The 27,382-nt window shown below is 53.6% G+C and overlaps 1 protein-coding gene and 1 long non-coding RNA gene across 5 annotated transcripts; one reads left to right on the top strand and one right to left on the bottom strand.

The window, feature by feature from the left end:
* Window positions 1-45: 45 nt before the first annotated feature.
* On the top strand, window positions 46-26,821 carry KLHL30 (kelch like family member 30). 4 transcript variants are annotated; one of them, XM_051991744.1, is made up of 9 exons: window positions 57-267; window positions 7,058-7,889; window positions 9,366-9,507; window positions 12,916-13,002; window positions 14,861-15,016; window positions 16,934-17,122; window positions 18,191-18,336; window positions 23,393-23,718; window positions 25,355-26,821. In XM_051991744.1, the coding sequence occupies exons 2-8, from the start codon at window positions 7,116-7,118 to the stop codon at window positions 23,633-23,635; spliced, it is 1,737 nt and encodes a 578-aa protein (XP_051847704.1). In that variant the 5' UTR covers window positions 57-267; window positions 7,058-7,115; the 3' UTR covers window positions 23,636-23,718; window positions 25,355-26,821. The 4 variants fall into 4 exon arrangements, with proteins under 4 accessions (XP_051847706.1, XP_051847704.1, XP_051847708.1 ...); XM_051991748.1 differs by having other exon boundaries at window positions 23,393-24,232; window positions 25,866-26,821; XM_051991747.1 differs by having other exon boundaries at window positions 23,393-24,720; window positions 26,355-26,821.
* LOC127558373 (uncharacterized) lies at window positions 24,277-26,322 on the bottom strand. Its single transcript, XR_007952795.1, has 2 exons — window positions 26,228-26,322; window positions 24,277-24,592 (listed from the first exon to the last, which is right to left on the bottom strand). It is a non-coding gene; the product is annotated as an uncharacterized LOC127558373 (long non-coding RNA).
* Window positions 26,822-27,382: the final 561 nt, after the last annotated feature.

The raw sequence follows: 27,382 nt of genomic DNA, 5'->3' as shown, positions 1-27,382 counted from the left end.
AATCCCCCCCCCCCAAGGGGCAGACAGAGGGCTAAAAATACCCTCTGTGCGCCTGCCGGGCGGCACGCCTCTCCTGCTGGGCTGCGGCCAGGGCCCACATGCCCAGGGCTCTCTGAGGGCCGAGCCTCCTTGGGCCAGGATCCGTGGAGGAAACTTCTTCGCGTCCTTTCTCCTTTGTGGCCCCCGTTGGACCGGGCCCAGCACCTGTCGCTCGGCTGAACCCGGGCAGAGGAGGGCAAGCTTCGAGGCAAAGCCAGAAGCTGAGAGGTAAGGGAGGCCCCAGGGCCGGGAGGCCCCGGCAGAGTCAGGCTGCAATGGGGGGGCGGCCTGGCCAGCCCCGGCCCGAAGGAGCCAGGAGTCTGGTCGTTCGTGGGCTCCCGGGCCTCAGGAAGCGGGCTCCGGCCCAGGGGGCCCAGGCTCTGGGGGAAATGGGGGAGGCGGGAAGACACTCTCCCATGGGCCTGGTGAGAACTTGGGTCTTTATCCTTTTTATCTTTTCCACTCACATTGGCTCAAGGCTATTCCCTGGGGCCCCAAGAGCAGCTTTCGTCCCCCACTACAGAGGGGACGGTGTTCTGCTCTTACCGAGCCAGGCCCATAAAGCACCTCTGTTCTGGCCTTCAGAAAAGCCCACAAGCTCAGGAGAGGAGCCTCCCATGGGCTCTTGCCCTTCATTTGGGTCTGGTCCTGTTTCGAGCTGCCTCCCATCCCAGTTTCCTGCTATCCCAGAGTTCCCTCCTGGTCTGTCCCAGAGCTGCCTCCTGGGCTGTCCCAGAGCTCCCTCCTGGTCTGTCCCAGAGTTCCCTCCTGGTCTGTCCCAGAGCTGCCTCCTGGGCTGTCCCAGAGCTCCCTCCTGGTCTGTCCCAGAGCTCCTTCCTGACCTGTCCCAGAGCTCCCTCCTGGCCTGTCCCAGAGCTGCCTCTTGTCTCATCCCAGAGCTCCCTCCTGGCCTGTCCCAGAGCTGCCTCCTGGCCTGTCCCAGAGCTCCCTCCTGGCCTGTCCCAGAGCTGCCTCCTGGCCTGTCCCAGAGCTCCCTCCTGGTCTGTCCCAGAGCTCCTTCCTGGCCTGTCCCAGAGCTGCCTCCTGGCCTGTCCCAGAGCTGCCTCCTGGGCTGTCCCAGAGCTCCCTCCTGGGCTGTCCCAGAGCTGCCTCCTGGGCTGTCCCAGAGCTGCCTCCTGGGCTGTCCCAGAGCTCCCTCCTGGTCTGTCCCAGAGCTCCCTCCTGGGCTGTCCCAGAGCTCCCTCCTGGTCTGTCCCAGAGCTCCCTCCTGGTCTGTCCCAGAGCTCCTTCCTGACCTGTCCCAGAGCTCCCTCCTGGCCTGTCCCAGAGCTGCCTCTTGTCTCATCCCAGAGCTCCCTCCTGGTCTGTCCCAGAGCTCCCTCCTGGCCTGTCCCAGAGCTGCCTCCTGGCCTGTCCCAGAGCTCCCTCCTGGTCTGTCCCAGAGCTCCTTCCTGGCCTGTCCCAGAGCTGCCTCCTGGCCTGTCCCAGAGCTGCCTCCTGGGCTGTCCCAGAGCTCCCTCCTGGCCTGTCCCAGAGCTGCCTCCTGGTCTGTCCCAGAGCTGCCTCCTGACCTGTCCCAGAGCTGCCTCCTGACCTGTCCCAGAGCTGCCTCCTGGCCTGTCCCAGAGCTGCCTCCTGGGCTGTCCCAGAGCTCCCTCCTGGTCTGTCCCAGAGCTCCCTCCTGGTCTGTCCCAGAGCTGCCTCCTGGGCTGTCCCAGAGCTCCCTCCTGGCCTGTCCCAGAGCTGCCTCCTGGGCTGTCCCAGAGCTCCCTCCTGGGCTGTCCCAGAGCTCCCTCCTGGTCTGTCCCAGAGCTCCCTCCTGGGCTGTCCCAGAGCTCCCTCTTGGTCTGTCCCAGAGCTGCCTCCTGCCTGTCCCAGAGCTGCCTCCTGCCTGTCCCAGAGCTGCCTCCTGGTCTGTCCCAGAGCTGCCTCCTGGTCTGTCCCAGAGCTCCCTCCTGGTCTGTCCCAGAGCTCCCTCCTGGTCTGTCCCAGACCTCCCTCCTGGGCTGTCCCAGAGCTGCCTCCTGCCTGTCCCAGAGCTCCCTCCTGGTCTGTCCCAGAGCTCCCTCCTGGTCTGTCCCAGAGCTCCCTCCTGGTCTGTCCCAGAGCTGCCTTCTGGCCTGTCCCAGAGCTGCCTCCTGGGCTGTCCCAGAGCTCCCTCCTGGCCTGTCCCAGAGCTGCCTCCTGGTCTGTCCCAGAGCTGCCTCCTGGGCTGTCCCAGAGCTGCCTCCTGGCCTGTCCCAGAGCTGCCTCCTGGGCTGTCCCAGAGCTGCCTCCTGGCCTGTCCCAGAGCTGCCTCCTGGGCTGTCCCAGAGCTCCCTCCTGGCCTGTCCCAGAGCTGCCTCCTGGCCTGTCCCAGAGCTGCCTCTTGTCTCATCCCAGAGCTCCCTCCTGGCCTGTCCCAGAGCTGCCTCCTGGCCTGTCCCAGAGCTGCCTCCTGGCCTGTCCCAGAGCTGCCTCCTGGGCTGTCCCAGAGCTGCCTCCTGGGCTGTCCCAGAGCTGCCTCCTGGGCTGTCCCAGAGCTGCCTCCTGGGCTGTCCCAGAGCTGCCTCCTGGTCTGTCCCAGAGCTCCCTCGTGGTCTGTCCCAGAGCTGCCTCCTGCCTGTCCCAGAGCTGCCTCCTGCCTGTCCCAGAGCTGCCTCCTGGCCTGTCCCAGAGCTGCCTCCTGGGCTGTCCCAGAGCTCCCTCCTGGGCTGTCCCAGAGCTCCCTCCTGGGCTGTCCCAGAGCTCCCTCTTGGTCTGTCCCAGAGCTGCCTCCTGGGCTGTCCCAGAGCTGCCTCCTGCCTGTCCCAGAGCTGCCTCCTGCCTGTCCCAGAGCTGCCTCCTGCCTGTCCCAGAGCTGCCTCCTGGGCTGTCCCAGAGCTCCCTCCTGGCCTGTCCCAGAGCTGCCTCCTGTCTGTCCCAGAGCTGCTCCTGGGCTGTCCAGAGCTGCCTCCTGGCCTGTCCCAGAGCTGCCTCCTGGGCTGTCCCAGAGCTGCCTCCTGGCCTGTCCCAGAGCTGCCTCCTGGGCTGTCCCAGAGCTCCCTCCTGGGCTGTCCCAGAGCTGCCTCCTGGCCTGTCCCAGAGCTGCCTCTTGTCTCATCCCAGAGCTCCCTCCTGGTCTGTCCCAGAGCTCCCTCCTGGTCTGTCCCAGAGCTCCCTCCTGGCCTGTCCCAGAGCTGCCTCCTGGGCTGTCCCAGAGCTGCCTCCTGGCTGTCCCAGAGCTGCCTCCTGGGCTGTCCCAGAGCTGCCTCCTGGCTGTCCCAGAGCTGCCTCCTGGTCTGTCCCAGAGCTCCCTCCTGTCTGTCCCAGAGCTGCCTCCTGCCTGTCCCAGAGCTGCCTCCTGCCTGTCCCAGAGCTCCTCCTGGCCTGTCCCAGAGCTGCCTCCTGGGCTGTCCCAGAGCTCCCTCCTGGCTGTCCCAGAGCTCCCTCCTGGGCTGTCCAGAGCTCCCTCCTGGTCTGTCCCAGAGCTGCCTCCTGGGCTGTCCCAGAGCTGCCTCCTGCCTGTCCCAGAGCTGCCTCCTGACCTGTCCCAGAGCTGCCTCCTGCCTGTCCCAGAGCTGCCTCCTGGCCTGTCCAGAGCTGCCTCCTGCCTGTCCCAGAGCTGCCTCCTGGCTGTCCCAGAGCTGCCTCTGGGCTGTCCCAGAGCTCCCTCCTGGCTGTCCCAGAGCTGCCTCCTGTCTGTCCCAGAGCTCCCTCCTGGCCTGTCCAGAGCTGCCTCCTGGCTGTCCCAGAGCTCCTCCTGGCCTGTCCAGAGCTGCCTCCTGGTCTGTCCCAGAGCTGCCTCCTGCCTGTCCCAGAGCTGCCTCCTGGGCTGTCCAGAGCTGCCTCCTGGTCTGTCCCAGAGCTCCTCCTGGTCTGTCCCAGAGCTGCCTCCTGCCTGTCCCAGAGCTGCCTCCTGGCCTGTCCAGAGCTGCCTCCTGGGCTGTCCCAGAGCTCCTCCTGGCCTGTCCAGAGCTGCCTCCTGCCTGTCCCAGAGCTCCTCCTGGCCTGTCCCAGAACTGCCTCCTGCCTGTCCCAGAGCTGCCTCCTGGCTGTCCCAGAGCTCCTCCTGGCCTGTCCCAGAGCTGCCTCCTGCCTGTCCCAGAGCTGCCTCCTGTCTGTCCCAGAGCTCCTTCCTGGCCTGTCCCAGAGCTCCCTCCTGGGCTGTCCCAGAGCTGCCTTCTGGCCTGTCCCAGAGCTCCCTCCTGGGCTGTCCAGAGCTCCCTCCTGGCCTGTCCAGAGCTGCCTCCTGGCTGTCCCAGAGCTGCCTCCTGGCCTGTCCCAGAGCTCCCTCATGGTCTGTCCCAGAGCTGCCTCCTGACCTGTCCCAGAGCTGCCTCCTGTCTGTCCCAGAGCTGCCTCCTGCCTGTCCCAGAGCTGCCTCCTGGCCTGTCCAGAGCTGCCTCCTGGCCTGTCCAGAGCTGCCTCCTGCCTGTCCCAGAGCTCCTCCTGGCCTGTCCAGAGCTGCCTCCTGGGCTGTCCCAGAGCTGCCTCCTGTCTGTCCCAGAGCTCCCTCCTGGCTGTCCCAGAGCTGCCTCCTGCCTGTCCCAGAGCTCCCTCCTGTCTGTCCCAGAGCTCCCTCCTGTCTGTCCCAGAGCTCCCTCCTGGGCTGTCCCAGAGCTGCCTTCTGGCCTGTCCCAGAGCTCCCTCTTGGTCTGTCCCAGAGCTGCCTCCTGTCTGTCCCAGAGCTCCCTCCTGGCCTGTCCCAGAGCTGCCTCCTGCCTGTCCCAGAGCTGCCTCCTGGCTGTCCCAGAGCTGCCTCCTGGGCTGTCCCAGAGCTCCCTCCTGGCCTGTCCCAGAGCTGCCTCCTGGGCTGTCCCAGAGCTGCCTCCTGGGCTGTCCCAGAGCTGCCTCCTGGGCTGTCCCAGAGCTGCCTCCTGGGCTGTCCCAGAGCTCCCTCCTGGGCTGTCCAGAGCTGCCTCCTGGCTGTCCCAGAGCTCCTTCCTGGCCTGTCCAGAGCTGCCTCCTGGGCTGTCCAGAGCTGCCTCCTGGCTGTCCCAGAGCTGCCTCCTGTCTGTCCCAGAGCTGCCTCCTGGGCTGTCCAGAGCTGCCTCCTGCCTGTCCCAGAGTTGCCTCCTGGGCTGTCCCAGAGCTGCCTCCTGCCTGTCCCAGAGCTCCCTCCTGGCCTGTCCAGAGCTGCCTCCTGGCTGTCCCAGAGCTCCCTCCTGGGCTGTCCCAGAGCTCCCTCCTGGCTGTCCCAGAGCTCCTTCCTGGCCTGTCCCAGAGCTCCTTCCTGACCTGTCCCAGAGCTGCCTCCTGCCTGTCCCAGAGCTGCCTCCTGGCCTGTCCCAGAGCTCCTTCCTGGCCTGTCCAGAGCTGCCTCCTGCCTGTCCCAGAGCTGCCTCCTGGGCTGTCCCAGAGCTGCCTCCTGGGCTGTCCCAGAGCTGCCTTTGTCCCCTCAGTCTTTATAGGGCAGACATTCCCTCAGAGAGGCCCATGGCAGCTTGGGAGGATGGTGTGACAACAATGCTGACCTTCAGAGGGTGGGGTGGGGCTGGCACGTGGCTGAAGGGAGAAGCGGGACAGAGGTGCTTGTGGGCCAGCGCTCCCTGCCATTGGCAGCTAAGAGCAGAGCCCATAACCAGCCTGGAGAGAACGGGGCTTTGTCCGAGTTTTCTGGCAAGGTCAGGGTGAATTTCCAGCTCAGAAGCAGATGCTTCCTTCCTTGTCCATCTGTGGCCTTCACCCTCAGGGGCTCAGAGTTCTGGTGCCCCCTCCCCGGGCTCCCTCCTGCCCCTCCAGATCGATCCCAAGGGTGGGAGAGTCCTATATGGAAGTTCCTGTCTCCCCTCCTCCCCCCAAGACATTCTGGTTTCAGTACGGCTCTGGGAGAAAGAGCTTTAGTGCCCTGAGCTCTCGTTTCACCCAAGGGACCTGACTGAGGAGGGAGAATCAACATGGAAGGAGGGACGGGCTAAACATGGGTCTGGCTTGGAAGGTGACTTAGGACAAAGCTCTCTCTGGATACTGCCCCTTTAGAGGCCTCTGGAAGCCACGTGTGCTGGGCCGGTTTCATGGAGAGCCCTCCGGGCCCAGCCCCTTCCTGACCTGCTCACATGGGCCCAGGACCACAGCGACAATTCAGATCCATTTCCACTTTGCTTCTGTTTGGGAGCAGATAGTTTATAGTTCCCAGTCAGGGCTAGGGAATGTCAGAATGGCTCTGAGGCTCAGCCGGCCCAGCCATCCCTTGTCATCCATACTGTGGGAATTCTGCCCAAGGGCCAAAGGGGAGGACAGGAAGTAAAAGGAGGCCCAAGGATGGCCCGGGGGTCAGGGCTGACAGAAAAGGAGGCCCAAGGACGGCCCAGGGGGACAGGGCTGACAGAAAAGGAGGCCCAAGGACGGCCCAGGGGGACAGGGCTGACAGAAAAGGAGGCCCAAGGATGGCCCGAGGGGGTCAGGGCTGACAGAAAAGGAGGCCCAAGGATGGCCCAGGGGGTCAGGGCTGACAGAAAAGGAGGCCCAAGGATGGCCCAGGGGGTCAGTGCTGATGGCTCAGATCTCTGGAGTGTTGGCTGGGATAGGGATAGTCCCTTCGGGGGACTCCAGGTGACTCATCTTCCAGGAGAACCGGTCATCACGCCTGGGAGAAAGGCTGGTCAGAGGGATCCTATTTCCCCAGGAGGGCGTGTCATGTAGGCAGAAATAGCCAGAGCACCAGACCCTGTGCACAGCTGAGGGGCCAGGCCCGGAGTCCCAGCCCAGCCCAGCCCTGTGACTCAGGGGAGTCACCGAACCTCACCAAGCCTTAGTCTGCTTCTGAAAATGGGAACGCTAGTGTCTTCCCCGCCACCCCCTCCCCTCCACCTCTCACACCTTGTGCCCTCTGAGACAGCCCCAGACCCATTACTCCGCAGTCTTACTTTTACCTCCTGGGCCCCACTGCCACATCTGAGGGGGGAGCGGATCATTTCCCAAACTCTCTAATTCTGATTCTTGGTCACCCTCCCAACCCGCCCCATTCAGCTCAAGAGAACTTGAATCAATGTGCAGAGAAGGGGGCTGGACGGGGGCGGGGCGTGGGGTGGGCAGGCAGAGGCAATGGCTCCTCCTCCGCCGCTCCCCCATGTTGATTTTCTCCCCTTTGAGGCAGATTGGGGTCCCGAGGCCATTCTGTGACTGCGCGGGGAGGACGCATCTGGGCCGGAGCCATGGTGAGGAACATGGATGACCTGGACTTCTGCCTCCAGTCCCACCCCCAGGACATCCTGGATGGGCTCCGGGCCTTCCGCGCCCACCCCAAGCTGTCGGACGTCACGCTGCGGGTCGCTGGCCAGGCGTTCCCGTGTCACCGCAGCCTCCTGGCCCTCTGCAGCCCCTACTTCCACGCCATGTTTGCGGGGGACTTTGCGGAGAGCATCGCCGCCCAGGTGGAGCTCCCCGATGTGGACCCCGGCACGGTGGGGCTGCTGCTGGACTTCGTGTACACGGGCAGGCTCACGGTCAACCAGGACAACGTGGAGGCGCTGACCGAGACCTCCAACCGGCTCCATTTCCCCGCCGTGCAGAGAGTGTGCAGCCGCTACCTGCAGCAGCAGATAGACGCCAGCAACTGCCTGGGCATCTGCGACTTCGGGGAGCGCCACGGCTGTCCCGAGGTGTCCTCCAAAGCCTGGGCCTTCCTGCAGGAGAACTTCGAGGCCGTGTCTCAGGAGGAGGAGTTCCTGCAGCTGCCCAAAGACAGGCTGGCCGCCTACCTGGCCAACGAGCTGCTCCAGGTGCGGGAGGAGCAGAGCCGGGCCGAGGCCCTGCTCAGGTGGGTGAGGTACCAGGAGGAGGCCAGGGCCCGCTACCTGCCCGAGCTGCTCGACCTGGTGCACCTGGTTTCTCTTCCCGACCAATTCCGGCAGCACTTGCTCTGCACCGAGCCTTTGACGAGGGCTTCGGAGGCCTGCAAGGCGGTGATCTCCCAGCAACAGAGCCTGGTCAGTGATGAGGCTGGGCGGGGACCCCCGTGGTGGGTGGGAGATGAACGCTGTTAACGGCGGAGGAGCTGCCCCTTGTCCTGCAGCCGATAATCACAGTCACCTGTGGCTGTCCCATCCCTGGTGCTCAGTCACAGAAGAACTAGTCATGGTGTGTATGTGTGTGTTGGGCTTTTCTTCCAGGCTAAAGACTTTCTCTTCAAGATATTCACAGTAATATTTCTGGGTTAAAGAATATGTACAATTTCATATCCCTTTTGTATAGTTCCCAATTGTCCTCCAGAATTATTGGCTCAGTTGACAGCTACACAAAAAGTCTATTAGTGTCCCTATTTTTCCACATTCTCTTCAGAATCTGCCATTTTGCTTTTTCTATTAGGTCAGTCAGTCTGATCTGTGTAAGGCAGCACTTCAGACTTGTTTAAATTTGCCTTTTCCCAATTGATGGCATTTTAGAGCACTTTTTCATGTGACTATTAGTAGCTTTTATTTCTTTTTCTGAAAACTGGCTGTTCATCTCCTTTAACCATTTATTAACTGGAGAATGGTTCTTAATGTTTGTAAATTTGGTTCAGTTACCTATATTTCTGAGGAAGGAGGCCTTTATCAGACATATTTGCTATCAAGTATTCCCCCAGTTTCCTGCTTTTCTTCTTATTTTGGCTGCATTCGTTTTGTTTGTGCAAAACCTTGAAATTTCATGTAATTGAAATTTTCCATTTTACTTCCTGTAACCCTTCAATCTCTTGTTTGTTCACGAACTCTTCCCTTATCCATAGATCTAAAAGGGGAAATTTTTTCCATATTCCCCCAATTTGCTTATTTTTGAGTTTTTATTTATATTTAAATCATTTAGGCTTAAATTTATGTTTAAATCATTCACTCATTTTGACTTCATCTCGGTATATTGGGTGAAACATTGGGTCTATATCTAAATTTTGCCCAATTGTTTTCCAGTTTCCCAAGCAATTATGTCAGATAGTGAGCCCTTCCTTACCCCTCCCCCCCCCCCCGGATTTCTCAAACACAGATTTTTGTGGTCATTTGCTACTGTGTATTATACACCCCATCTATCCTATGAATCCACCACTCTCTTTCTTAGCCAGTCCTAGCTTGTATTTGATGGTTCCTGTTTTGTAATGTGGTTTGGAATCTGGTACTGTTAGGCTGTTCGCTTTAACATTTCCATGGATTCCCGTGATGTTCTTGACTTTTATTTTTTCCAGATAAATTTTGTAATTTTTTTTAGCTCTAATGGTAATGTGATTGGGATGATATTGAATAAGTAAATTAATTCAGGTAGATTTGTTATTTTTTATTATATTGACTTGGCTTACCCATAAGTAATTAAGATTTCTTTGGTGGTTTAGATCTGTCTTTATCTGTGTAGAAAATGTTTTCTAATTGTGTTCTAGAATCAACATCAAAAGACCGTTCTCCCTTTAATCCCCATCTTTTATACTTTTGGCCCAACAGGCTTCAACAATGCTTCCGCAGAAACTGGAAGAAGTTCTGGTGATAGTAGGGGGGCGCGCACTGGAAGAGTCCGAGGATGAGGAGAATCATGAGGAGCCTCCACCCATCTCCAGGAACTGCGCCTTCTATAATACAAAATCTAGTAAGTACCTGAGGAGAAGCCTGGGTGCTCTGAACCTGGAAGGAACCCAAGATCTAGGCCAATCTCCTCATTTCACAGATGAGGAAAGTCACACCTCGGGAGGAAGAGATAGATCAGGGAAGGGCCCCCAGTCCTTCCTTTGTTCCTTCCTTCTTTCCTTCCTTCCTTCCTTTCTTCCTTCCTTCCTCCCTCCCTCCCTCCTTCCTTCCTTTCTCCCTCCCTCCTTCCTTCCTTCTTCCTTCCTTTCTTCCTTCCTTCCTCTCTTTCTCTCTTCTCCTCTCTCTCTCCCTCCCTCCCTCCCTCCTTCCTTCCTTCCTTCCTTCCTTCCTTCTTTCTTCCTTCCTTCCTTCCTTCCTTCTTTCCTTCCTTCCTTCCTTCCTTTCTCCCTCCCTCCCTCCTTTCCTTCCTTCCTTCCTTCCTTCCTTCCTTCCTTCCTTTCTTCCTCCCTCCCTCCTTCCTTCCTTCCTTTGTTCCTTCCTTCATTCCTCCCTTCCTCTTTCCTTTCTCCCTCCCTCCCTCCTTCCTTCCTTCCTTCCTTCCTTCTTTCCTTCCTTCCTTCCTTCCTTCCTTCCTTCCTTCCTTCCTTCCTTCCTTCCTTCCTTCCTTCCTTCCTTCCTTTCTTCCTTCCTTCTGCCATGGCCCCTGGAACAGCTGCCCCCCCCCCCTCACCTTGACCCTACCAGATGGAGCACGTCAGGGAGGGTGGATTGGGTGGGGAGTAGGGCCAACAGGGAGGATTATTACCCAAGTCAACTGATGTCAGTGAGGCTGCCTCCTCGGTCACTTGGGGTTTGCCCCCTAGAGCCAGGTGGCTCTTCAAGCTGTGAAGGAGAACATTTGTGGCTGACGCCACCTTCAAATGGCCCCACTGCCAGGCCAAAACTTTCCTCAGGGAAAGCCCCATAGCCAACAGCCCAAAACTGCCAAGGAGATCAGTGTTTGTCTCCATGGTTTTCACTGACTCTCTGCTGGGGGAAGGGGGAGAACGCTTTGTCCTGGTGCCAGAGCCAAGTCCCAGAGAGCAGGAACTCCTCTAAGGCTTTGGTCCCCGGCCCTTTACCAAAATCTGTGAAATGGGAATACTAATTACACTAGTCCCTGAAAGTTACGGGATCCAGGAGGGACCTTCAGACTCTAGGATCCCAGGATCTTCTCCCTTCCTCGGAACTCCTGTTCAATATCCCGGAGGGCTGGCCCCAGCACTCAGCCAGACACCAGGCTGAGGGTCCATTTGCTACCTCAAGTCTGAGCCTTTTCTCTTTCCCTTCCATAGCAGTGCAGTAGTTAAGGTTCTCAGAGAGTGTGACTGGGCCTGTAGAGGGGAGGCCAGGGAATTCCAAACAGGAGAGCTTCTGAATGGGCCAGGCAGCTGGGGTTTCTCCCTTCTCAAAAGCAGTAGCGAGCAGTTTATGTGAGGGCTAGCCATAGGCTGTGAAGGATGGGACCTCTCTTTGCATCCCTCCATCCCCCTCAATACCAACCCATTCATGTTCAGACCTATGATTGTGCATTCATTCATATTCAGATCTGAGATTTTGCATTCATTCATTCATTCATTTACATTTGGGCTATGATTTTTCATTTATTTATGTTCAGATCTGTGATTTTGCATTCATTCATTCATTTACATTTGGGCTATGATTTTTCATTTATTTATGTTCAGATCTGTGATTTTGCATTCATTCGTTGATGTTGAGACCTGATTTTTCATTCATTCATTCATTCACATTCAGACCTGATTTTTCATTCATTCATTCACATTCAGACCTATGATTTTCCATTTATTCATGTTCAGCCCTATGATTTTGCATTCATTCATTCATTCATTCACATTCAGACCTATGATTTTTCATTTATTTATATTCAGACCTATGAGTTTGCATTCATTCATTCATGTTCAGACCTAATTTTTTCATTCATTCATTCACATTCAGACCCATGATTTTTCATTTATGTTCATTCAGACCTATGATTTTGCATTCATTCACATTCAGACCCATGATTTTTCATTCATTCATTCATTCACATTCAGACCCATGATTTTGCATTTATTTATGTTCATTCAGACCTATGATTTTGCATTCATTCACATTCAGACCCATGATTTTTCATTCATTCATTCACATTCAGACCCATGATTTTGCATTTATTTATGTTCATTCAGACCTATGATTTTGCATTCATTCACATTCAGACCCATGATTTTTCATTCATTCATTCATTCACATTCAGACCTATGATTTTTCCTTTATTTATGTTCAGATCTATGATCTCATCATTGCAGTTCTAAGTAAGAAAATTCCCTCTATTCCTGCAGTTTCCATCTGCTCTGCAACTTTTAGCCTTAGAGGACGGTGGGTACTTAAGTGAACCAAACAAAGTATCTGGGTTTGACTCCTGGCTGTGAGACAGCTAAGTGAGCTTCTGGAAAATGGGGCCAGTGAGAGCTGGAGTTCAGTAGGCTATTGGGAGCCTCCAATGAGGTCACGGATGTAAATCCGCTCATGAGCCGTGAAGCACTCTTGGCAGGCGATGTGTAACTTTGCTTAGGCCCCTTTCATTACCCACCTGTCCCGCCCTTTGGGCAGCCCGGATCCAAGCTGACGTGGCCCGTTCCCTAGTGATGAAGCCCAACAACAGAACGGACACTGATCCCGTGCATTCTATGGGGACGGAATCATCCTTTCTGTTTCTCCCAGAGCAATCTGCGGCCGGGCAGTGACGTCTCTCTGTGTGAGAACTTGGCTGGATTTCTGGTCGCCCAGGGAGGGTGGGGGGGGAGGTTGGGCACGTGCCAGTCAGCTCCTCTCGGGTGAGCAGCCCCTGACGCCGCACACTGACATTGGCCAGAAGGTCCCCGGGAGGCCCCGGCAGAGGAAGGAGCCCAGGACCATGGGAGATTGAAGGCTGAGCTAATGTGGTGAGCTCTCTTGGCCCACGGGGCCCAGCAGCTGTGCCCTGCCCGGATCAGAGGCTCCCGGAACGCCACGAGGCAGCCCGGTGAGACAATGGTCTGGCCCTCTCCTCTGCCCTCCCAGAGTGACCCGAACATGAATCAGAGGGCACATGACCCGGGCAAGATGACGCAAGTGGAGGGCATGGACTCGGATCATGGAACAGGGAGGCATTACACATCATTACACAAATTACATAGGCACATAGCAATAGAACGCAGGCTAGTAGCAATGTAACAAATAACATGAATCAACATCAGAATTTATACGTGTCCATAAGTCCTAGAAATAGTCCAAAAGGAATCCATTGTCCATTAGTTCATGTGCCAGGAATCCAATAATTCAGAGGGAGGCGATCTCTTTGCTTAGAGTCCCTGCTTCCAATCATTTGTCAGAGCTTTTAATTCGTGCCCCACGTGCTGATATTCTCCCCCCTTTTCTCCTTCCTTATCAGAACGCTGGACGGCCCTTCCCGATTTCCCCGACTACCACAAGTGGGGCTTTTCTCTGGTGGCGCTGAACAATGATATTTATGTCACAGGTACGTGAGGAGGAAGGCCGTGTGAGCCAGGCTGGGTGACTGCCCGGGGGCTTTGGTTGCTCATTTCAGAACTCGTTTGTGAGTTCTATTTCTTGCTTACTAGAGTTCTCCGGGGCTCGGCTATTCTGGGCCACATTCTTCTGTCTAATTTGACGCCTTTCTGGGTATATTTGGGCTCCCGGCTGTCACTGGTCATGAATTCTTGCCTGGGTCATCAGGGTCTGGGAATGGTCCTCCCATCTCGGGAACTGGTCCTCCTGATAGCCGAGCTCTAGAGGGGCGGTTCTCGCCCACTGCAACTCAGTAGAATCTGGATGCTCGCCTTGGTGCCCCAACTCTGTGTGACTGAACCCCTTTCTTTTTTTAATTTTTATCATAGCTTTTTATTTACAAAAGTTCTATGCGTGGGTAATTTTAGAGCATTGACAATTGCCAAAACTTTTGTCCCAATTTTTCCCCTCCTTCCCCCCATTCTCTCCCCCAGATGGCAGGTTGACCAATACATGTTAAATATGTTAAAGTATAAATTAGATACAATATAAGTATACATGTCCAAACCATTATTTTCTGTATAAAAAGAATCAGAGTCTGAAATAGTGTACAATTAGCCTGTGAAGGAAATCAAAAATGCAGGCGGACAAAAATAGAGGGATTGGGAATTCTGTGTAGTGGTTCACAGTCATCTCCCAGAGTTCTTTCACTGGGCGTAGCTGGTTCAGTTCATTACTGCTCCATTGGAACTGATTTGCTGAATCCTTTTCTGTGGCCCCCCATCTTCTACCTCTTCAACAAGGAGCCCAAGAATGCTGCTGGGCCATCTATATTTATGAAAAATGGGATTTCTTTTTTTGGAAATTTCCCACTTGGGGGCAAATTAAGATTCCCAGTCTCCTACTGGGTCAGCCACTTATTTGATCTTGGTGATATTATTGTTCCCATTTGATAGACGAGAAAATGGCGGCCCCAAAAGTGACTTGCTAGTTAGCGATAGGACAGGAAATGCCTCTGAATGATTCTGGGCAGCAGTCTATGGTGGTTGGGATGGAGTCAGAAAGCCCTGGGGGTCAAATCTGGTCATTGACACTCTAACCATGTGATGATCAGCTAATCTTCCATACCATCTGAAACTTAATTTCTTCATCTGTAAAGTGGGGATGATAATGGCACCCACCTCACAGGGTAATCATGGGGTTCAGTGAATTAACAGATATGAGGTAATTTTTTAAAGGAAGGTAACGTAATAAGGGGTGGGAGCAAACTCTGAGGGCAGTTTTAAGCTTTCATAGCTTCCTGCATAGTGAATTTAATTATTCAAGCTTTAAGGATGTGGAAACTTAGAATTCCCCTGATTTGGGGGAGCCCTCCATAGAAAGCTGGTCATCCTGTTTTTGATGAGTTAGGTGAGGCGTCTCCAACTCCCCTGTGCCCGTCTTGAGCCTCTTCTCATGGTTCCAAGCAGGCACCCCTGGGTGGAAGTTAGCAAGTTATTTAGACCAGATATCACAAAGAACTTGCCACTGAATGGCGTCCCCTCAAAGTGAAAAGCCGCCCCCCCCCATGGGCATGGTAGGTTCCCTGTCCCCAGAGGCTTTGGAGCCATGGTGGGACAAGGTCTGGCCAGGGATGTTGGTTGGGGGAATCTTATTCAGGTACAAAGTAAGCCAGGTGACTCTGAGGCTCCAGCTCTGAGCCTCAAAAGTTCTTAGCTGAGAAGGGAGCGCTGTCCGTGGGTGGGGGTCCTGAGCACCATGGTGCTTACAGGCAATGGTTCAGGAACTTCCCCTTAGGGAGATTGGGGGGTGGGGTTCACCTGCCCGCTCCTTCCACATCAGAACCTCACTGTGGCGTTTCTTGACAGGAGGTTCCCGCGGCAGTAAAATCGACACGTGGTCCACAACCCAGGTCTGGTGCTTTTCACAGAAAGAGGGCATCTGGAAAATCATTGCGCCGATGTTGAAAGCCCGCACCAACCACGCCAGCGCCGCGCTCAACGGAGAGATCTACGCCATTGGGGGTGAGTGCCAGCTGGCTCTGCCACTTTCTCCTTTCTGTTTATTTAATCTAATAAACATCCTCGTTTGGGGCGCCGGCCACCATGGGCAAAGCTTCCGAGTCCATCCATCTTGGCAGAGTTTCCGAATGTTATTTTGTCTGCAAAGATTATCTGTGGTTCATGACACTTGCAGGGGTCCCGACTGAATTTTCAGAGTTCTCTTCCCACCCTTTATCTGACTGCCAAGAGGAGCCTCACCAGGATTCAGGACCTCCCTTCCCTAAGCTTGTCCAGATTTGTCCTGGCGGGACGGATCCCGTCATCTTCTGCACTCTCTGAGCGTTTTGGTCCTTGCTCGTGCCATTGATCACGGTCCATTTTGAGGCACATTTACCTGAGAACATCATTTTCCCGATTGGACTATGAGCTACAGGAAAGCAGAGGCAGTGATAGTGATCTCAGGCGCTCCTCTGATGCCTCACGTGCTCTGAGCTTTGCAGATAATGGGGATTTGATTAGAATCTTCTGAATGAATATTAGCCCATTTGGACTTGTCGTGGTAAAGATACTCCAGCTCATTTTACAGATGGGGAAACTGAGGCAAACAGGGTGCTATGCTTTGTCCAGGGCCACAGAGGAGCGAGAGTCTGAAGCTGCATTTGAATTCAGGAGGATGAGTCTTCTGACTCCAGGTGTGCACAGAATTTGCTCACTCCAATTTGATTTGGGCTTAGGACATCTGGATTTCTTGTTTATTTGAAGCTGAATCGATGACTCGACTTCCCCATCATTTTACCAAATTTCCAGCAGCTTCAGTGGGTGGGCTTTGACTTGTGTCTTCCAGATCAAGTCAGCAGTTAACTTCCAGAGCCCACGTTCCCAAAGTGTCGCCCACCCTCCACGTTCAAGCTCCCTGACGATGGGCTGAAGCCCACATGGCTTGCAAAGGACTCCTTTAAACTTAGCCGGCTCACCCCCTCGAGCTAGACCAGCCTCCCACCGCAGCCCCATGCTAGCAGGGATGGGCTCATAGCTTCAGAGGAGCATGAATCTAGAGCTGGGAGGACTCGTGGGTCATTGAGCGCGGCTCCCTCCTCCCATAGAGAAATCCAAGGCTAAGAAGTGTCCGGTGACTGGGCCCCCCAGAGCCAGGAAGCGTCCCCCGAGGAATCCCTAGGTCATCACGCTGAGGTTTTGATGGGCCTGTTTCCTCATCCCCAGGGTCACGGCCTGTGGTCCAGAATGATTCAGGGCCATCCCCTGTCCTAGCGCCGACCAGCGAGTCACTCCACTTTAGGGGCCGCCATTTTCTCATCTGTCCAATGGGCACGATGATATCGCCAAGGTCAAGTAAGCGGCTGGTCCACGGAGGGCTGCCGATGGGCACCTCTGCCTTCTTTCCCCGCCTCTCAGTAGAGTAGGAAGAATAGTGAAGGTACATGTGGGGAGAGCCACGTTCACAGGCGGGCGCTGACCTTCCCTAGCTGTTTCCTCCCGGACGAGTCCTTCCCCTTGACCCTGGTAAAAGGAGCCAAGCTGGTGGACTGCCTGATGAACTCGGCAAATGATAAAGTCTTCCGGAAACGCGAGCTGTTTCCCTTCCTTCTTTCCTCGTGCTTTATGTCAGCTCTGGGGGCTTTGGCTGAGCCCCATCAGGACCCTCGTACCAAGGGGCTGCTGACTTCCGGTTTAGCCCATCTTTCCGCGAGCGGCAGCCTCGCCACGTGGACGCTGGGAGCTCCTTGAAGGCCTGGTCCAGGGCCCGGGACAAGGAGGAACCCCAAGTCACAGGTTCCGACCCAGCTCCCCCACGTTCCACGTGTGTGACCCAAGTCTCGGTTCCCTCCCCTGTAACAGGAGGCGCTCCCTTCCGATCCTGGCCTTTGGTCCCCGAGTCGCTCGGCCGTTGACCCCCCATCCATTCTTGTTGCTTCCCAGGGACCACCATGGACGTGGTGGAGGTCGAGAGCTACAACCCCTACAACGACAGCTGGTCGGTCATCAGTCCGGCGCCCAAGTACGTGAGCAACTTCTCTGCCGTCGGCTGCCACGGGAGGCTCTACCTCGTGGGCTCGTGCGCCTGCAAGTACAACGCGCTGACCCTGCAGTGCTATAACCCCCTCACAGGTGAGCGGCCGCGTGGGGGGCCCAGGGTGGTCCCGAGGCGGGCCCCGCGTGGAGCCAGAGTCAAGGCGACCCCCGCCATGAAGGGCTTCCGGGCTTCCCTGAGGGCCGGGCAAGCTCCTCATGGGCCATCTTGGCCTGTCCCGCCATCATCCACCTGGCGAGTTCTCCTGCAGCTGATGGGGGTAAGGGGGGGAATCACCGGCTCTCAGAGCTGCCCCCTCACCCACGGCTGGTGATGGCGACCCCTCTGAACGTTAGAAAGCCCTGACACTCAGCCTTAATCTGTCATAACATATCAGGACAAACGCCCCAGTTATGAGCCCGAGGCTAGAGAAAGAAGTTAATCCTCTTCCAGTCCTTGGAGATCAGGATCTCCTCCAGTGCCTTCATTAAGCTCTTTCCCAGAATGCTGAGCTTGGGGAGGGGCTTTGGGGAGGGACCTTCTCACACCCAGGAACCCAGCAGGACAGAAGGGGGATGACGGCTACTGGCCCGAGTGTTCCCAGAGTCCTCCCTCTGTACCATCCTGGGGGCCTCTTAGCCACAGTGTCCTCGCCCACAAAATTGGAAGGGCAGAAATGTCCTACTGACCCAGGGACTTGACCAGAAGGAAGGTGCTGGGTGCTGGGTCCAAATCCCAGTTCTTTCATCTAGTAATCAGTATGAAACCGTAGCCTCAGCTTCCCCGGGGGCCCCTCCGGGCCGACGGCTAAGACCTATAGAAGCAGCGCTTGTTTTGGGGAGCAGAGCCTCTCAGCGTCTGAACGCCCCCTGAGTTTAGGGTCAGGTGCTCGTCTCTGTGACCCTAACCAGACAGGACAGGGAAGGAACCCAGGACCTTCCCCCCATCAGCCTCATGGTTCCAGCCCCCCTTTCACAGGATTCGGAAGCGAGAAGGGCCCAGAGAGCTCCGGGTCAGATGTTACAGGTGAAGGAGCTGAGGCAGACAGACTTAGTGACTTGCCCAGAGTCACTGCCAGTGAGGGCCTGAGGACGGGTGGTTTTCCCGGGCAGCACCTGGTGCATTGGCTGGGCCTCCAGGCCAATGGCGCTCCGTCTCTCTTGTAGAAGTCTGGAGCGTGATCGCGTCGCCTTTCATCCCAAAGTACCTGTCCTCCCCTCGTTGCGCCTCCCTCAACGGGGCCATCTACCTCATCGGGGACAACACCAAGAAGGTCTACATGTACGACCCCGAGGCCAACGTGTGGCAGAAGGTAAGCCGGGGTGGCGGGAGCACAGGGGACGGCGGGAGCACGGGGGACGGCGGGAGCACACGGGACGGCGGGAGCACAGGGGGCAGCGGGAGCACAGGGGACGGCGGGAGCACAGGGGACAGCGGGAGCACACGGGACGGCGGGAGCACAGGGGACAGCGGGAGCACACGGGACGGCGGGAGCACAGGGGACAGCGGGAGCACGGGGGACAGCGGGAGCACGGGGGACAGCGGGAGCACGAGGGACGGCGGGAGCACACGGGACGGCAGGAGCACACGGGACAGTGGGAGCCCAGGGGGCAGCGGGAGCACACGGGATGGCGGGAGCACGGGGGACGGCGGGAGCACAGGGGACAGTGGGAGCACAGGGGACAGTGGGAGCACAGGGGACAGAGCCACGCCATGGGCCGGGAGCGGGCGCATCCGTGATCCCACGGAGACGGAACCACGGTGCTCTGGGGCTGCCGGGAACTTCCAGCGGGAGGGAGGGTGCTCCGTCCCCTGCCTGGTCTGACCCGTATCCGGTCCCGGGTTCGGCTCCAGGGAGCACGGACACAGACAGCCCCGGAGCTTCCAGAGGAAGGAGGGCAGGATAGGGAAGGGCTTTGGGCTTGCGCTGAGGATGTACGTTCTGGAGAAGCCGGGGGATGGGGCGGTTGGTTCCCCTCCAGGAGGGAGGTCACAAGCCCATTGTTCAGGGACATAGAGGAGGGATTCCCTGTGTATGGACCGGGCCAGATGCCTCCCGAGCTTCCTCCCTCTCTTCAGTCCGATGGTCGTCCTGTGAGACGTTCCCAGGTGTCCCCATCCCCAAAATGGCCAGGCTGCCGGGTCCTCGGGCAGAAACCGTACAGAGATACAACATGGCCGAGGGCTGAGATGCACTCAGAAATGCACCAGACCTCTCCCTGCCTCAGCTTCCTCATCTGCAAAATGGGGCCAATTGTGCCTGTAGCATTTTCCTCACTGGAGAGGTTGTGAGGTTCCAGCAAGATACATTAGACCCTATGTGTGTGATCATGGCAGACCACTGAACCGCTCCCTGCCTCAGTTTCCTCATCTGCAAAATGGGGCCAATCATAGCATCTTCCTCAACGGAGGAACCTGAAGAGGCTTCTAGATGTTAAAGGGTCAGAGAAGGAGAGGCCGTAAAGCTTTCTCCCATCTCTTGAGTTCTTTAAAGTTTTCCAAGCGGTTTCCTTCCCATGATCCCTGGGGGCTGGTAGGCCTCCCTTAACAGATGTGTCCATGGTGCTGCATCTGGAATCAGAGGACGCGTCATTGAGCATCAAGGAGACCCTGGGAAATGGATTTAATTTCTCTGAGGACAGAGGAACATGGAATCATAGGAAGAGGCCTGGATCTGAAGCCAGACTCCTGAATTCTAGTCCCAGTCCCGACACTGACTGGACATATAACTATGGAGCAAGTCCCCTCACTTCTCTGCGACTCAGGTCTCTTCATCTATAAAATGGGTCCCTTCTGGCTCTATTCCATCTCCATAAGATTCTCCATATGGAAGGGGCCCTAGAGACCACTGCACGATGCCATCTGACAGGTGGGGCCGGGAGGGACCTTGGAGGCGGTGAGATCAACCTTTGCATTTTATCGATGAGGAAATGGGCCCCCCCAAAGTGAAGTGAATTGCCAGGAGGCTGTGGGGAGCTGAGGGAGCCAGAGGGGGCTGGCAGCCGGGAATCCTTCCTCCCAGACATCCTCTCTGGGACTTTCCCGCAGGGTGGGGCAGAAGGGCCCAAGCTCCCACCTCCCCCGGAGCCTCTGCAGGAAGGGCCCTGACCTCTGGGCCCATCCAGGATGTGTCCCAGGGTAGGGTTACACTTGGATCATTCCAGAGCTATCTCGCAGCTGTTCCCATGCCGTCAGTGCTCCACGGACCACACTGCCCTCGCTGGGGCGGGAGCACAGGTGCAGGGGGGGCTTGCCAGGCGGTGCTCCCCCCATGTCCGTCCCTGCCAGGAATGAGGGCAGGCGACCCATTCCCAGCTCCAGCCCTTCAGCTCCCGCTGGGGGTGGCTGGGAGAGCCTTTTCATGAATGTCATGGGGCCGGACTGCTCCTGCTGGGCCTTCGGGACCCTGGCTAGTTGGGACAGACCCCGACACACCCTAGAGAGACAATGGATTCTGGGGATTCAAATCCTGCTTCCGATACTTATTGCCTACATCACATTAAGCAAGTTCCTTTCCCTTTTTGGGTCTCAGTTTCCTCATGAAACAGGAAATGGGGGAGGGGGGAGAGCTGAATCTCAGGAGTCAGCCTTGATCCAAGAACGAAGTCTTGGAGAAGCTCCACTCTTCTGCCAATATTCTGCCTGTATATTGACTGCTCTGAAGACATCCAGTTAAAAGCTCCGTGTCAGGACTGAGCCCATCTCTCCGTGTGTAAAATGAGGACCCCTTCCAGTCCTGTGTGTGACTGGGGCAAATGACTTCTCTCTTAGTTCCCTCAATCAGTCAGATGAGACATTAAGCATTGACTCCACCACAGCCACCGTTTCAAGTGCTGGAGATGCAGAGGAAGGCAGGAGTGGGGGTGCTAGCCCTCAAGGAGCCCCTATTCTAATGGGGGAAAAAAGGGGAAGTATTTGAAGGGAAGAAGGAATCCCGAGAGGACAGAAAAGTTGTCAGCTCCACATTGGACTAGCGCTCATAGTTAGGCATTTTCATTGATGTCAAGAAATCTGCCTTCTTCCAACATCCTCCCATTCCAACGGCCTCTCCCCCTGAGCTGAAGAGCTCTTCTATTTCCCCTGGATTGCTCTGGGTGACAGCAGATCTCAGTTGCTCCTTAAAAGACATTCACTTAAGCAGATTTCACTAGGAATTCCTAGGGAGACTTGACTTAAGCAGATCTCTGCTCATTAAAAGACATCACTGTAAAGAGTTCTCACTAAGCAGCTCATGAAAAGACATTAACTTAAAGAGTTCTCACTCAGTAGCTCATCAAAAGACATTAACATAAAGAGTTCTCGCTAAATAGCTCATCAAAAGACATTCACTTGTTGAGATCTCACTCAGGTTGCTCATCAAAAGACACTAAGTTAAAGAGAAATCACTAAGCAGCTCATCAAAAGTCATCAACTTAAAGAGTTCTCACTAAGTAGCTCATCAAAACACATTAACTTTAAGAGGTCTCACTAGGTAGCTCATCAAAAGACATTGACTTGATGAGATCTCACTCAGTAGCTCATCAAAAGACATTGATTTGATGAGATCTCACCAAGTGGCTCATCAAAAGACATTCACTTGATGAGATCTCACTAAGTGGCTCATCAAAAGACATTGACTTGTTGAGATCTCACCAAGTAGCTCATCAAAAGACATTCACTTGATGAGATCTCACTAAGTGGCTCATCAAAAGACATTGACTTGATAAGATCTCACTAAGTGGCTCATCAAAAGACATTGACTTGATGAGATCTCACCAAGTAGCTCATCAAAAGACATTCACTTGATGAGATCTCACTAAGTGGCTCATCAAAAGACATTAACTTACAGAAGTCTCATTAAGTAGCTCATCAAAAGACATTGACTTGATGAGATCTCACCAAGTAGCTCATCAAAAGACATTGACTTGTTGAGATCTCACCAAGTAGCTCATCAAAAGACATTGACTTGATGAGATCTCACCAAGTAGCTCATCAAAAGACATTGACTTGTTGAGATCTCACCAAGTAGCTCATCAAAAGACACTGACTTGATGAGATCTCACTAAGTAGCTCATCAAAAGACATTGACTTGTTGAGATCTCACCAAGTAGCTCATCAAAAGACATTCACTTGATGAGATCTCACCAAGTAGCTCATCAAAAGACATTGACTTGATGAGATCTCACTAAGTGGCTCATCAAAAGACATTAACTTACAGAAGTCTCACTAAGTGGCTCATCAAAAGACATTGACTTGTTGAGATCTCACCAAGTAGCTCATCAAAAGACACTGACTTGATGAGATCTCACCAAGTAGCTCATCAAAAGACATTGACTTGTTGAGATCTCACCAAGTAGCTCATCAAAAGACATTGACTTGATGAGATCTCACCAAGTGGCTCATCAAAAGACATTGACTTGATGAGATCTCACTAAGTGGCTCATCAAAAGACATTAACTTACAGAAGTCTCACTAAGTGGCTCATCAAAAGACATTGACTTGATGAGATCTCACCAAGTAGCTCATCAAAAGACATTCACTTGATGAGATCTCACTAAGTGGCTCATCAAAAGACATTAACTTACAGAAGTCTCATTAAGTAGCTCATCAAAAGACATTGACTTGATGAGATCTCACTAAGTGGCTCATCAAAAGACATTAACTTGATGAGATCTCACTAAGTGGCTCATCAAAAGACATTGATTTGATGAGATCTCACCAAGTAGCTCATCAAAAGACATTAACTTACAGAAGTCTCACTAAGTAGCTCATCAAAAGACATTCACTTGATGAGATCTCACTAAGTAGCTCATCAAAACACATTAACTTTAAGAGAACTCACTCTGTAGCTCATCAAAAGATATTCACTTGATGAGATCTCACTAGGTAGCTCATCAAAAGACATTGACTTGATGAGATCTCACCAAGTAGCTCATCAAAAGACATTGACTTGATGAGATCTCACTAAGTAGCTCATCAAAAGACATTGACTTGATGAGATCTCACTAAGTAGCTCATCAAAAGACATTGACTTGATGAGATCTCACTAAGTAGCTCATCAAAAGACATTCTTTGATGAGATCTCACTCAGGTTGCTCATCAAAAGACATTAACTTTAAGAGGTCTCACTAAGTAGCTCATCAAAAGACATTCACTTAATGAGATTTCATTCCATTGCTCATTAAAAGACATTCATTTAAGCAGATGTCATTCAATTTTCTTGCTGGCATTTATTTTTCTGCTTTCTTCTCCTGAGCTAATGGCTCTTCTCTACCCCATCTTTATTATCAGCCTCAGTCAGTCAATAAGCTTTCATGAGACGCCTACTGTGTGCTGGGCACTGTGCCCAGTGCTGGTTATTAAAAGAAAGGCCACTTTCTCTGTTTCAGGTTCAGCTGCTTCACAGTCTGCACGAGAACGGCGGGATGGTATCCCTGGGCGACAAGCTCTATGTGACGGGAGGCCGCTGGCAGGGCATGGAAGGAGACTACCGGGTGGAGATGGAGGTGTATGATGGGACTAAAGATGTCTGGACGCGGGAAGGGGCGCTGCCCTGCCTCTGGCTCTACCACAGCTCTTCTTCCGTCTTCATGGACATCTCCAAGTGGACAGAGCCCTTTTTGAGGAGCTAAGGGCCTCCGAGGTCACACCTGTTTCTCCACCATCCTCCACTAAAGTTGAGGTACCCACAGGCCTTTGCATGAGCCTCCCCCAGGTATCCCTCTCCACCATGTCTGGATATCATCACGTGTGCAAGTTTCTGCTTCTTCCTGCTTCCCAGACCCAGAAGCCTTCGAGGGGAGGAAGTGATGATACCCACTGGTTTCCAAGGAAAGCTTAAAAATGTGACTGCCATGGCTGCTTTTGTTGCCTTTGCTGTTATTTCCTTGATATTACTGAGACCCCCTTTTGATATGTTCTTATTGGGTAACCCAGGGCAAATCCTCTGGAGGGGAGGGGGGCTGGACTCGATTCCGATTCTGGGCTTGCCATTTGGGGTTAGAGAGCTACCGATAAAAGGCCAGGAGCCCTGAAGCCCACGTGATTTCTAACTTCCTGAGCCTCAGTTTCCACGTGTACAAGAGAATGCTGAACAAGATGAGCTCCAACGTCCTTTCCTAGTCCAAATGTCCATGAGATGCTCACTGTCTGGGTTTCAGTCTTCCCGCTCATCCAATAAGGAAGCTGAACACTCTCCCCGGGTCTCTTCCAAATCCAAACATTTGCAGGTCTTCTCTAGGACCCTGGGCCAGTCATTTCCCATGTCTGAGGCTCAGCTTTCTCCTCTGTAAAGGAAAGAAATCATTCTCACCCTCCAAATTCCCCTCTCTCTCCCCTCTAACATTCTGTGATGCTGGGGATCCTTCCCCCAAACTCCAAGAATCAGTCTGAGTGAAGAGGGACGGCGTCCATGGCAATGCCCTTTATAGATAGTCTATACACATCCCTGAGAGTCTACACAACCTTGCCCTAGATTCAGCGGTTTTTTGCTTCTTCTGCTTGAGAGCACTGATAGCTATTTATTCTTGTTTATGCCCTAAAGCCTGGTAGCATACAGTAGGTGCTTAATAAATGCTTTGGGGACTGGACTGGACAGGACTTAGTAAGAAAGAAGTATGCTTACCTAGGAGAACTAGGGCCCAGTTTTGTAGATGGTGACCTCAGTGAAGTACCAGCTGTGTGACCTACACAAGTCATTTCATTTCTCTGAGATAAGGTCATCATATTAATCTAATCAAAAGACATTAACTTTAAGAGGTCTCACTAAGTAGCTCATCAAAAGACATTCACTTAATGAGATTTCATTCCGTTGCTCATTAAAAGACATTCATTTAAGCAGATGTCATTCAATTTTCTTGCTGGCATTTATTTTTCTGCTTTCTTCTCCTGAGCTAATGGCTCTTCTCTACCCCATCTTTATTATCAGCCTCAGTCAGTCAATAAGCTTTCATGAGACGCCTACTGTGTGCTGGGCACTGTGCCCAGTGCTGGTTATTAAAAGAAAGGCCACTTCCTCTGTTTCAGGTTCAGCTGCTTCACAGTCTGCACGAGAATGGCGGGATGGTATCCCTGGGCGACAAGCTCTATGTGACGGGAGGCCGCTGGCAGGGCATGGAAGGAGACTACCGGGTGGAGATGGAGGTGTATGATGGGACTAAAGATGTCTGGACGCGGGAAGGGGCGCTGCCCTGCCTCTGGCTCTACCACAGCTCTTCTTCCGTCTTCATGGACATCTCCAAGTGGACAGAGCCCTTTTTGAGGAGCTAAGGGCCTCCGAGGTCACACCTGTTTCTTCACCATCCTCCACTAAAGTTGAGGTACCCACAGGCCTTTGCATGAGCCTCCCCCAGGTATCCCTCTCCACCATGTCTGGATGTCATCACGTGTGCAAGTTTCTGCTTCTTCCTGCTTCCCAGAGCCAGAAGCCTTCGAGGGGAGGAAGTGATGATACCCACTGGTTTCCAAGGAAAGTTTAAATGTGACTGCCATGGCTGCTTTTGTTGCCTTTGCTGTTATTTCCTTGATATTACTGAGAACCCCTTTTGATATGTTCTTATTGGGTAACCCAGGGCAAATCCTCTTGAGGGGAGGGAGGCTGGACTCGATTCCGATTCTGGGCTTGCCATTTGGGGTTAGAGAGCTACCGATAAAAGGCCAGGAGCCCTGAAGCCCACGTGATTTCTAACTTCCTGAGCCTCAGTTTCCACGTGTACAAGAGAATGCTGAACAAGATGAGCTCCAACGTCCCTTCCTAGTCCAAATGTCCATGAAATGCTCACTATCTGAGTTTCAGTCTTTCCGCTCATCCAATAAGGAAGCTGAACACTCTCCCGGGTCTCTTCCAAATCCAAACATTTGCAGGTCTTCTCTAGGACCTTGTGCCAGTCATTTCCCATGTCTGAGGCTCAGCTTTCTCCTCTGTAAAGGAAAGAAATCATTCTCACCCTCCAAATTCCCCTCTCTCTCCCCTCTAACATTTTGTGATTCTGGGGATCCTTCCCCCAAACTCCAAGAATCAGTCTGAGTGAAGAGGGACGGCGTCCATGGCAAAGCCCTTTATAGATAGTCTATACACATCCCTGAGAGTCTACACAACCTCGCCCTAGGTTCAGTGGTTTTTTGCTTCTTCTGCTTGAGAGCACTGATAGCTATTTATTCTTAGTTTATGCCCTAAAGCCTGGTAGCATACAGTAGGTGCTTAATAAATGCTTTGGGGACTGGACTGGACAGGACTTAGTAAGAAAGAAGTATGCTTACCTAGGAGAACTAGGGCCCAGTTTTGCAGATGGTGACCTCAGTGAAGTACCAGCTGTGTGACCTACACAAGTCATTTCATTTCTCTGAGATAAGGTCATCATATTAATCTAATCAAATAACGTAAGTGAACTGTTTTGGACGAGTGCTGAAGATCCGCCGGCTGTTAATTCCATTTTCCCCCTTTGTTTTACATTGGCTGGACATCAAATAGACAAAGTCTGGGGAAAACTACTATCCTCCAACTGGCTTTTTTTCCCTTGAGGCAATTGGGGTTAAGTGACTTGCTCAGGGTCACACAGCCAGGAAGTGTTAAGTGTCTTAGCTCAAATTTGAATTCAGATCCTCCTGACTTCAGGGCTGGTGCTCTATCCATTGTGCCACCTAGCTGCCCCCTTTTAAATCATTTTTTAAAAAAAATTCTGAACTTCAGCATCACACAAAGAGCATCTCCACAGAAATATCAGAACACAAAGTGAGGACTGTGATGACCCAAGATGCTCTGTTTCATGTGGCTTGCTATAAGGACTGTATGCAATAAAGTCTGTATTTTACTTCTGAGACTTCTCTTTGTGCACCTGCCTGAATTTCTTTTTTCTTTCTTTCCTGTGCACTAAAACTCTGTCACAGTGACCCTTTGGGGTGAGGATCATTACCGTCCCCCCTCTTCCTCTTGACCGTCCCAAGAGAAAAAAATGAAAAATCCTGACAAGAAATAGCTTCATCAAAGGGCATGAACTCCCAAAGTGGCCGTAGCCAAAGACAGGTCTCTTTTGCCGCTTTCCTCCCCATCGGGAGGTGGGTAATGTTTCATCATAGGGTCTCTGGTCATTGCGTCCATTGGTTATCGTCAGTCAGTCGATCAGCATTTATTAAGCACTAAGTGTGTGCCAGGTAACATGTTTGTGGGAGTGAGTTCATCATAAGGTCTCGGGTCATTGTGTCCATTGGTTATCGTCGGTCAGTCAATCAGCATTTATTAAGCACTAAGTGTGTGCCAGGTAACATGTCAAGTTCTGGGGTTGTGTGGAAAGTCACAGTCTAATGGGGATGGGATAAAACGTAAGTAACTATGTGCCAACCAGACAAATACAGGGTAAACGGGAGTGAATTCACAGGTACTA

The sequence above is a fragment of the Antechinus flavipes genome, chromosome 3 (assembly GCF_016432865.1).
Source record: "Antechinus flavipes isolate AdamAnt ecotype Samford, QLD, Australia chromosome 3, AdamAnt_v2, whole genome shotgun sequence".
In the NCBI taxonomy this organism is placed as follows: Eukaryota; Metazoa; Chordata; class Mammalia; order Dasyuromorphia; family Dasyuridae; genus Antechinus; species Antechinus flavipes.
This window is presented reverse-complemented; position numbering and strand designations above follow the sequence as displayed.